General features: G+C 45.9%; 1 protein-coding gene across 1 annotated transcript; it reads right to left on the bottom strand.

Moving 5' to 3' along the window:
• Positions 1-5022: 5022 nt before the first annotated feature.
• On the bottom strand, positions 5023-6393 carry LOC6616347. The gene is made up of 6 exons (XM_002040671.2): positions 6268-6393; positions 6106-6215; positions 5861-5972; positions 5655-5810; positions 5419-5586; positions 5023-5366 (listed from the first exon to the last, which is right to left on the bottom strand). The coding sequence occupies exons 3-6, from the start codon at positions 5921-5923 to the stop codon at positions 5211-5213; spliced, it is 543 nt and encodes a 180-aa protein (XP_002040707.1). The 5' UTR covers positions 5924-5972; positions 6106-6215; positions 6268-6393; the 3' UTR covers positions 5023-5210.
• Between the last annotated feature and the right edge of the window lie 5858 nt (positions 6394-12251).

The following is a 12251-nucleotide window of genomic DNA, read 5'->3' on the forward strand; positions in this document are numbered from 1 at the left end:
TATATTATGTACCAACCATATATAAATATTTGTGCAAGGTAAGCGGAATATTTTATATTTGCCGACGCTTCGCAACGTACCAAGTCGGGAACGAAATGAAAATCCGCCACATTACGTATACGTACGTATACGTAACCTATCGAGGATGCTTTGCTGGATGGGGAATTCGGATTCAGGCGGTGGAACGGCTTGGGTGTGGAAACCTTAAAATCGGTTGGCGTAAGCATCTGCATGCACCGCGGAAATAAATCAAGAAATAACATTTACACGTTCGTTTTATGTTGTATTTGCCAAGTAACAATAAAAGACTCAACCCCCAATCTCCCGTAGACCAATTTCCACGCAGTCCAAGCCCCATCCCCTTCTCTATTCCATCCTTCAAAGCACGAAAACACCCACTAGACAACCGTGGGATGGTAGTCCAGGGAGTTCTGGGATTTCACGAAGAGATTGGGGGACAAAAGGACGAGCGCCAAATGCTGCAAAGCCAACCAAGACAATGCCACAAAGGAATTATTTACTACGTGATACAACACTGAAGTCATTCCCGGATAAATGTGCTCTGGTGCTCAGTTTCCCGCCACTGGTTTCTCGGCGATGGTTCCCATCGAGCCCAGTGATGGTAGCGTGATGGCCGCATATGATGTGTGGGTATGGGGATTGGATTTTCATCATTTATTCACGCAACTCAGCTACGGACACTTTGAAATTACAAAATTATGTAATTTTGCACTCATTAGCTGGGTTACTTATTAGCTAGTGGGAATGTTGCTAAATACATGCATTTAATTTTATATTATTCAAAATATGCATATTATTTAATTTCAAAAATACTAAAAAGGTAGATAGCTCTTCTAGGTGATGCTTATATACCCTTGCAATTATTAATTAGCTATTTATTTTAATACAGTTCCTACTGCTCTTTATAATTAATAAAAACAAAAATATATTTTATTTTAAAATTTTTTTTATATTTTTTCTTCAAGTATTGACTTAGATACTACTTGAAATAAAGTTTCATACAGATAGCTTCAAAACTGGAAGTCTACATTGCGTAGAAACTGACACTGATAAAAGATACCGACTGAAAGGGGGAAGATTTTCAAACCCCAATTTGCGTGTCATTTTTATTTCAATAAAACTTAAATATTTTAATTGTTTTTTCTAGCTAAACATGGTTTGCATAGTTTTCTACTTCGATCAAAAAACATGCTTTTTGCCTGACCAAAATAAAAGCACATAAAACACGTCAAGCCGCAATAAATTGTTTATGAGCCAAAAACTACTCTCTCTTGGTTATGCAAATATTTTTAACGACACTTTGATTAGGTAAATCACTCGTATTTTATTTCGTTTTTTTGCCGGTATGGTGTGAATTTTATGAAAACGCACTTTAAATCGTATTTCTCCTTTTAGAGATTCTATAAATTAGACCAAAATCGATTTTAAATTAACTGTCAACTAAATGAAAAGCTCCTTGGCTTTGGCTGATTGATGTTATTCACAAATCTCTGCCTTCGTAAATAAGATCCAAATTAAATTCCAAATTTATTTAACACATATTGATGTTGACAAAACATTTAGAAATTATATAAATGAGACTAAAGCAACAAGGTATTTCATTTTAATTATGACAGTGTCATCTTTCTATGCCTTGTGCTCCAATAGGAACTTTCATTGAAATCCAATTTAAATAATAGTTAATTAATAATTATTAACACATCCATATAAGCTGATTTAACTTTTTGCGGAAACATGTAAGCTACCAAAATAAAACTTAAACTTTTTCCGACCCAATAAAGAGACAATTTGCAAAATGTACAAACTAAATTAATACTTTCTGAAGTCGTTGCCATCAGGCATTAACTCAAACTTCAGGGGGCGTTGGACATTAAGCTCCAATCACGCTGCCATCCTTAGCCCGACTTTCGAGTGGTAAAGGGAGTGAAAGTACTATTAATACATAAAGAAAGCATTTCTCAGCCATAAGCGCCGAAAGGCCATCGTCACGGCCATCCTCATCTCCATCGCCACGTCCTTAGCTTTGGCTATAGCCATGGCTAGATAGCTATAGCCGTGGCTATCTGGCGGATCGGAACGGGGCGAAAGGCACGCGGCGCATTAAGCAAACGACCGCGGCGAGCGTTTTTGTTGTCGGCCAGCTGCAGAAGCGCAATAATAAAATTTTGCCGCAGCTGGAGTGCGAGGGCGGGAAATTGGCTTTAAGATGAGCGGTGGAAAGCGGACGCCAGCACCAACAACCGAAGCGGAGTGGTGGGCAAAGGGGAGGAGGTGGGAAAATCTCCAACGCAGTTGCCATAAGAGAGTGGAAAGCCGGTCGGGCTAATCAGCTGTGCGCACGCTAAGTAAGTTTATTAGACTATTATTTTGAATTGGGTTTCTTCTCGCATTTTTTGGGCCATTGTCTGTTTGCTGGTTCACTGCATCTGGCTGTAAGCTGAGCTTCATTCTAAGGCCACCATTGTTCGGCTGCAGCAGTGAACGGGAAAATTGCACTTTGGAGAAACTAAGGCTCGGCGAAATTAGAGCAAAAGATATAAATCTTCAATAAAAGCCATCATTTGAAAAATATCTACTTGAGCACCATTGGTGGTAAATAAATTAATATAAAAACTCGGTTTGGTGAGACAATATTATATAGAACACCATAATTTTTAAATAATTAAGCTAAGCTTTATTTAAATTTAAAAAAAATAAAATAAAACATTAGTATTTAATTTAATTAATTTGTCAACTAATACAATAACCAAGAACACCTTTAAAACATACCAACATTAGTAGCAAAACATAACTTGCTATGATATCAAATTTAAAATTTTCTTACAAATGTACTAAAGATAAAGACATAAATGACGAATTTCCCTGCACAAAATTACCAGTGTTGACAAACCAAGCAAAAAATTCTGAAGAACACGAACCATAAAAAATCCGCGTATGGCGGATATGTCGGGTACGCTGAAAAATTTATTACATTTGTGACCTCTTTGTGGGACAATCCACAAGAATCCAGACAAACTGAAAAACAGAAAATCTGGGCGCCAATTACCAAAAAGACCATTGAACCTGAGAAATATAAAAAATGACCCAAAATACTTTGCAATCTCACACAATTGTGAACACATGTTTGGCCGGAAATGGTTTTGGATTTTTTTTTTGAAAGAAGGTATAGCATTGTTTAGGTCTCCCTCTTCAACTAACGAACATTGGTAAAGAATTGCATAACAAGAAGCTATCAATTCAAAAGAAAATATATAGATTCAATAGAAAGCGTTCAACGAATTCCAATTTCTGGGCCAATAAAAATCAAGTGGTTCTATACCAGAGATGAGGCTTCAGTGGGATACCCTACCTTAATACCTATAGAATAATATATTACTAATTTGTTACATATTTCAATATATATGTTTGAGCTGGTCAACATAAGCTTGTAATTAATGTACCTAATAGATATACACATTCTGTATTGTTTAGGTATACAAAACAATTGCCCAACACTATAAAGAAGAGGGGACATGGAATCCGGTTAACCCATTGAATGCGTTTGTCAACCAAGGCCGTTAAAGGAAATTAACACGAACACTTTTGCCCATATAGAGAGCCACTTGTCAGTTCTAATTGACAATAGAAACTGAAACAGGTCGCCAGGGAAATGGAGGGAAATAGAGGGAAAGTGGGCGAAAGCGGGAAAGTGACCAAGTGGGTGGGGCCTTTCAGAAATCTCCGCCCGGGGCACGAGGACAAGTCGACCCTTGTTGAAACTCAATCAAACGCCCACGTATCCGTTGAAAAGTTCAAACAATGAAGTTCCTGCCACTTTCGAGAAACGAAAGTGCTGCTGATTCTGATACTAAGGCCAACGCTGATGCTGATGACGATGCGAATGCTAAAGCTTCTGCCTGGCCCCAGTTAAATAGACAATTTTGCACACAAATCCATTTAATCTGGAGATAAATAACATTTAGGTCCGGGCTCAACAGCCAGTGCGTGCTGAATGTGAGACCCTATATCAGCACTTAGAAAGTTTATATATACATAAGATTTTGGAAATACATTAAAGTTGATTTCAGTAAGGCTTCTATTATTTTAGTAATTTTTATTCTGAAAAAATTATGTAAATTTTTGCAAAAGCCAGAGATGAAAACATAAATATTTATATATTTAAATAGTGGCTTATAAACGTGAACTTTTTCTAAAGAGCCTTTAAAAATATTACCGATTAAATAATTAAATACATTTTTTACTCAACCTTTGTAGTTCAATAATAATATATATGAGTTCGAACATTATTAGTAAGAAATTACATACAAATATTTCTTTAAGTGTACACGAAAAGCCCAAAAGGTCCTTTTGGGGGGCACTTAACGCACCCGGAAAATTCTTACGCAGCAACCTAATGATTCCCCCACATTTTCTGCGGTCCGCCCACAAAATGGTTGCCCAGGACCTTCGGCTCCGTTGCGTTTCCGTTTCCCTTCCTTTCGCATCCGCATCCGCATACACAGCCATGTCCGCATCCGCATTCGAATTCGCTCGCATCGATTTGTGAGGCGGCAATAAAATCCACTGTGATTAGGTTAAAACTGTTGACTTTCAAACAGGGCCCTCTGTGTGCTCGATCTGCTGATGTTTTGCCTTTCCATCGAGGGCGAATCAAAGTGGTTAACCCCCCTTGGAAGCCCCTTGAATGACTGGGTAAATCGAAAGAGATAAAAATACCCAAATAGCATTCGGCACCAGCATCAACCGAAATGTGATTGTGTCGCGTTCCCCCTTCGTTCTTCGATTGTTGGCACCAGCCTTGCTGTGTGACACTCATTTATTTAATGGTTTTAACTTCCAATTTTCCAATTGTCAGGCATGCAGTCTGGTGGCCATTAACCAGGACCAAAAGGGGCAAAAATAGGAACCACAGGAAAGTGGAAAGTGCTTTCGAATAGAGAGCGAATTGTTAGATCATGCGAAGAGCAAAGTTTTAGAGTAAGTAGGTAAAATAATAATATTATGAATCATAAAAATCTTTATTCCGGTTGCTTGTTTAGTAAAAAGGTTATCCTAGATACGTTGAAAATTATGTAACAGATAATAGCATGTTCTTGGTTTTTTTGGCTTCTTTGCAATATGAAACTTTTAGAAAGTTTTTTAAAGTATTTACAGTGTCTGGTCATTGCTGTTTTGATCTCCTTGTCTTATCAAGTAAGAGTCCAATACAATTTTGTTATAGCTCTATTAATCTCGTAGGCTATCCAGTGTATTTCAATCATATAATTTCCCTCTGGGAAGGGCAGTATCTTGGTGAACTTATTATTTATGCTATGATATGGCATCTTATCCAGCACAATATCATGCTGAAATGAATATAATGTGAATATTTACTTAATACACTTTGCGTATACCTACTTTAAAAGGACATGTGTGGTTCATGTTGGAATACTCTTTGAAACAATTATAAAAAAAAAGAGCGACCGGATTGGAATTCGGCGATTTAAGGAATTTACACGCATCCAAAGTCGCATTGTAGAGAAAAGGCTTATATCCTGTCAATCGTTTATAGAGACCAAACCGAATCTGAGTTAAAGATTAATAACTTATTATATTCGCTTTAAATATAATTAGACATATTTTAAGCAGTATACCTTGACTTTGTATATGGGTAGCTTTAGGAGGTTAACTTTAATCGAAACATATTTGTAAGATCGGTTTACAGATTTCAGATAACAATATTCAATTAAAGCAAAGTTCTTATCCAGAGACTCGCACTGAACGTTTGTAAATTCCACTAGGGAATAAACCTAAAAGTAGTTTTTTAAAAATGTTTTTTTTAGTATTAACAATTTGTTACCTCTGTGAAATAATATGTAGAGAACATCAGAATGGTAATAAAACAATTCAGCTTTATTGCCATTTTTTGGTGTGTATATTAAACTGGCTAATAAACTTGTACAACACTTTATCTACAAACATATAAAGCAATTATAATTATACAGCTCGCTGATGATTTTAAAATATTGATGAATCCATTAAAACGTTTACATGAGCAGTTTGAACCCATCAATTAAAAAAGATAAGACTTATCAAGGGAATTACCTATTATTCTGTCGTCGTGCGTCACTTGGAGTTGCCTTAAACGGCTACCCCACACATTGGTTCCCGAAAGAAAGGGCAGACTAATCCGTGGTAGTAGAACACGTTTTATTCTGGAAGAATTCGATGTTTCACAATTAAAACTAACTTAACTTATTAGCTCACCGCAGTGTGTCCTCCAACTCTTACACGACAATGCAAGCTCAATTTTCCCGGCTCTTTTTACAATGGCGAAAAACAATGTGCCCAGACACATATGGGCTTATAAATCCTTCCACATTCGGACTTCTTAAAAATACTTACTAGCCTATCGATAACAATATTCGATCCGCGACATCCCCGACCCCGTGAAGAACCGCTTCACTCAAATCCAAAACTGCAAGTTTAGAGACGGGTCGCATCATTGTCCTAGATAGGCCGTTGTCGTTCACGCGCACCTTAGCGCGTCTGACGACTCCATCAGCTCCGCTGTAGACCTCCTCCACGATGCCCTTGCGCCACTCTCGTCGGGCCAAGGCAGGATCGCAGACGAAGACCATATCACCCTGGTGTATGGGCTCCGTTCGGCGGCACCACTTCTCGCGGCGCACAAGCGTAGGCAGGTACTCCATGACCCACCTTCTCCAGAAACGGTCTCGTAGCATGCGAGCAATCCTCCACTGCTTCCTCGTAGAACCCTCCTTGGGCAGCTCCGCATCCAATCCAGGCGTATCCGGCAGATTGGCTACTCCCTTGAGTAAATCGTTTGGCGTCAACGGCGCCTCCTGGTCCGCATCCACAGGCAAGTGAGTGAGCGGGCGCGAGTTTACAATATTCTCCGCCTCAATCAGTAAACTCTCCAATACATGGTCCCTCGGCGCAACTTCCTTCAGGGTATGACGCAGTACTCTCTTGACGCACTGCACCATGCGCTCCCAAACTCCGCCCTCAGACGGGTTCGCTGGACAATTAAAGACCCATTCAATGCTTCTGCTTGACAACTCACTCTGGAGCTTCTCCATCTCGAACACGTCACCAAAGCGCCTGGCTTCCCTGTCAGCTCCCACGAAGTTCTTGCCGTTATCGCTGCGCAGTCTATATACTGGCCCTCTACGGCAGACGAAGTTCCTGATCGCAATTATGCAGGAATCCGTCGACAGGTCATGCGCCAGCTCCAGGTGAATCGCCCTTGTCGTCAAACACGTAAACAAGGCGACCCAACGCTTCTCCTTGTGACGGGACACAGTCACCAGCAGTGGCCCAAAGTAGTCCAGTCCTGTGTATTTGAATGGCCATCCACTCGCATCCAGTCTGTCTTCCGGATGGGGTCCCATTATCGGCGGCATCGGCCGCGCTCGCTGCAACTTGCACTCGTTGCACGATGAGATGACTCTCCGCATCACACGCCTCATCTTTGTGACCCAGAACTTTGTCCGGATCTCCGCGATCGTAGCATCCACATTTTGATGCTTCATCCTGGCGTGGAAGTCTCTCACAATCAGCTCTGTCAGACTGTGTCTGTGTGACAGTAATACGGGCCTCCTCGCACTGTACGGCGTGCACAGTGCGGCATCAATTCTGCCGTAAGCTCGCAGAATCCCGTCCTTGTCTAGGTAGGGCACCAACCCTCGAATATCGCTCGATCTACCGACGTCGGGGAACGACTCCAATTGTGCCTGTCTGACCAACAGGTTCTCCGCGGCCTTACATTCTGCTGCAGTAAGGCCGTATTCCTCGAGCTCGTTTCGCTGTTTGCGGCACCAGCGCGCAAACCGTAGGACCCAGGCTGTGGGCATCTGGAACACGCTCAGTTTTTTCCTCAGGCCCCGGCCAGCTGGTTGCTGGCTGCCTCAAAAATGCAGGTCCTCTTAGCCACCTTGATTCCTGGCTAAGGTCGACTCCTTTCTGCGACCGCGTCGCATCATCAGCCACATTGTCGGCTGTAGGCACCCATCTCCATTGGGAAACCTTCGACGACTCCAAAATCTCCGCCACTCGGTTGCCAACAAACTGCTTATACCGGCGGTGGGTGCTGCCGATCCATCTCAGCACCGTCTTAGAGTCCGTCCATAACACCAGGTCCGTGATGACCACACTGTGCTCCTCCTTGACAGTGTTCATCAGCCTGGTTCCAAGAACTGCTGCCTGTAGCTCCAGCCGTGGGATCGTCATCGTTCTCATTGGGGCACACTTCGTCTTCGCGCTCACGAAGCTCACCTGCACGTCGTCGTCCTCATATGTGACCCTCCAATAGGCCACCGCCGCGAATGCTGCCTGACTAGCATCCACGAAGACGTGCAACTCTACGGCCCGGACTGCTCCACGCCCAAAATAATGGCGCGGACATCGGAACTGTCCCACGGTGTCCATCTCTTTGCGCCAAGTCGCAAAGGCTTTGCTTAACTCTTCCGGTAGTGGTTCGTCCCACTGGATCTTCTGCCTCCAAATCTCTCGCAGCAGCAGCTTCGCTGTAACCATGAGGCAACACAGGAATCCCAGGGGATCGAACGTTGACATCACCAGGCTCAAATATTCCCTCTTCGTAGGAACTCGATCTCCACTCAGGACGCTGCTTGGCACTCGATGATACTCCACGTTAAATCTGAAGTCATCTGTTGCTACTTGCCAACGCATTCCGAGGATCTTCTCTTCAGCCTCACCCCATCCGACGCTCTTGACTCGACCAGGTCCTAAAGCCGTCTCCACGGTGGGTGAGCTGGATGAAAACTTGCATAATTCGAATCCAGCATCCTTGTGTATCTCATAGCTCGGTGGCAGCACAACGTGGTCGTCCTTCCAGAGTAATCCCGTCTGGTAGCGACGCCCCACTTTCACCGTGGTGTCTTCGAGTATCCTTTGGGCCCGAACATCGTCGTTGGCTGCGACCGGCGGCGCGGTCTTCACTCCAAAGTTTTCCATATCGAAATAGTCCTCCACCATCTTCTCCATCGCGTCATCCACTGACACGGCAAGTAGGCAGGACCTCGGTGACGGCGTGGTCGGTTGCCCACTTACAGGCCCAAACACAACCCAGCCCAGCTCGGTTGCGGCATACGGTCCCTCTCGAGCGAACCGCCTCGTCCTAAGTGGCAACCCCAGATGTCCGTGATCCAGGCCGATGAGCAGCTTCGGCACCGCGTTGCTGTAAGGCTTCATCGGCAGACGCGCATCCCTGTGTACGCCCTGGACATCTCGTCGGCTCAATGTCTGCATCGGCAAACTCAAACTCGAAACGGCATAAACGTTTCTCAATACATGGCGAGTGGGCTTTCCAACTCCACTTATCTTCAGACTCACCACGTTGGTAGGCTCTCTGGTTGCCTTACCTCCAAACCATTGGATATTTAGCTGCCGACGCTCTCCTTGCACTCCAAGATCCCTCCGTAGTTCGTCATCGATCATCGTGACGGAGGATCCGTCATCTAGGAGCGCATACGTATCCACCTTTCGCCCCGCTCCGTACAGCGTAACCGGCAGTATACGGAACAGTAGATGGCCTCCTTCGGCGTCAACGCAGCTCAAATTCCTCTGCATGGGCGCTCCCGCTTCACGCGGAGCTCCTCTCTCCAGGCTGTCGCTGGGAACGGCTGGCTGCCGGTTCCTCTCCTGGTCCCTGTGACCATCTCGTAGCGAAGGCCTCCTGGCCGGGCTGCGTCTGGAAACTGCTGGCTGCTGGTTCCCTTCGTGGCGTCTGAAGCCACCTCGGTGCAGCGGCCTTCGCTCCTCGGCCGCACCATGTAGCAGACGGTGATGCTCCCTTCGGCATCCATTAGTCTGGCACTCACCTCGCGTATAGCAGGATCTAGCCGTGTGCCCGCTTCGCAGGCAATTGAAGCAGAGCCGATGCCTCTTCACATTGCTCCACCTTTCCTGTGGCGAAGCTCCAATAAATTTTCTGCAGTTCAATATTGCATGCTGTCCTCCACAGATGGGACAACCTCCATGCCGATCATCCTGTTGATCGCATTCATTATGGTCGACGCTTGCATGTAGAAGTCGACGCCTCGGCTCCTTTCCCTCGACGTCCAAAACCGTGCACACCACGTTTGCGTACTCCTGTAGCCACGCGCTGAAGTGGACTACAGTGGGAAAGGGCGCAATCGTTGCAGCATGCCTGGCCCAGTCCACTCGCTTGCTCGTTGGCAGCTTAGCCACAAGCTCCTCCATGAGGGTTGGGTTCCCCAGGTGTTGCTCCGCCTTCGCTGACTGCAAGAAGGCCGCGAGGTTACTCACTCGGGTTGCGAAGGGAATGATCTTCGCCAAATTGTGCTCCGAAATTGGCTGCACCTCTCGCACGTTGTTGAGCTGGCTGCGTATAAGCTGCTCCGGTCGGCCGAACCTAAAGCGCAGCTGCTCCATCACGGCGCTGACATCCCCTGGGTGAATCAATAGCGCCTTCACTGCCTCGCGCGCTTCATCCTTCAGCGCCTTCAACAACCTCTGGTTGTTCTCCAGGTCCGTGCAGTTGTACGCTCGGGTCGTCTCCACGAACGCACAGCTGAAGATCGGCCACTCCTCGGGCTGCCCTCCAAATATAGGCAAGTCCGGAAGCTTCCTTGGCCCATATGCTCCCTGGATTCCACTCGGCGTCGTCGCGGCGTAGGATCCGACAAGTGGCGATGCTGTTGCCGCATTGTGGATGCTCACGCCCGGTAGCACGAGTCCATGCGCTGGCTGCGCAGTGCCTGTTGCACACAGTGGCTCCACAAAATAGTTGCTAGTCGTTAGCAATGGCGGTCCACTCGAAGATGGCGGCAGCGTGCAGGCCGCACCGCTCGCACCGTCACCGTTGTATGGCACCGACCCGACCCCGTTATGTAAGGCCTCTCCGTTAGATGTGGGTCTGGCCGCTCCAAAATGGCGGCCGCCCCGACGCTCCACTGTTAGCGTCAACTGCGCTTGGGCCAACTGCGATCGGCGCGCAATTGGCGGTGCTCACACTTTCCAGGGATCTAGCCCTCTCCAGCTCCCTCTCCAACGCTGCGATCCTCTCCATGAGTTCCAACACGAGGGGCTGATTCACTTCCGGTACTGAACTCGCAGCTGTGACAGCAGTACTTCTAGGTTGGGAAGCTACTGTAGTACTCACCGTAGTGGCTGGGCAAGGAATCGACGCCGCCGTGATGTTCACCCGCGTCTGAGTTCCTGCTCCATTACTGGCTGGCTGCTGACTCACTGTTGTTATAGGGGTGGCTTCCCCTCCGTTCAGCCGGGCACTCCTCCTGGGGGAATGCTGCATCTTCCCCAGTTCCAAAATAGCGTCGCCTCTGCGCGTCCAAAATGGCGTCGCCTCTGCGCGTCCAAAATGGCGTCGCCTCTGCGCGTCCAAAATGGCGTCTCTGACGCCTCGTGCCGCTGGCTGCGGCCACGGATGCTTGGCTGCGCTCACACAAATCCTGGCTGGCCGTCTAAACCGTCACTCCAGCTCCGGCAACTCTCTAGCTGGCCGTCTAAACCGTCATTCCAGCGCAAGTTGCCCCTGCAGTTGCCCTAGGACTGCGAATAAAAGATTGTCGTCGTGCGTCACTTGGAGTTGCCTTAAACGGCTAAGGTTAAGGGCACTCGGTCACATTAAATACTAAATGTATGCATTTTTATAGTTATTGTAATTGGTCACATCGATTTACTTAAAATTAAGCGCGCCAGATCAGTTCGTCTGACGATACCAATAGTGAGGGAAGAGAAACTGCGGTACGTAAGATTCAGAATAGATATAAGTTGAAATTGGTAATGCCTGTAAACTGTATAATTTCCCTATAGAATAAAACGATCTTCATTTGTGTAAGCCAATGAGCGTTTAAGGCATTTCCTGGGTATTGTCGGCGGCTCGACATTTCTTTTATTCGCACTCTTTATTCGCACCCTGTGATTTGCAACATGCCGGCGCTGAGGCGAAGCCCCAGACTAGATCAGTCCAAAGAGCCCACGACGAGTGTGGCTAGTGATATACAGCAGCCTCAAAGTTCCAAGGAAAGTGGATTACTCGGTCAGAATCCGAGTGGTACTCCGCAGCCTGCCATAGCAGGGCAGACTACAAATTCCACAATTTGGCGAACCTATTGGAAAGAATCGCAACCTTAGAAAGGGAACTATCCAAGGCCAAGGCAAAGGAAGGGCAAGCAGAGACCGCAAGAAATCCCGTTGGAATCGGGTTGAGCGGTAACGGTAAC

This window comes from Drosophila sechellia, chromosome 3L, assembly GCF_004382195.2.
Source record: "Drosophila sechellia strain sech25 chromosome 3L, ASM438219v1, whole genome shotgun sequence".
NCBI lineage: Eukaryota > Metazoa > Arthropoda > Insecta > Diptera > Drosophilidae > Drosophila > Drosophila sechellia.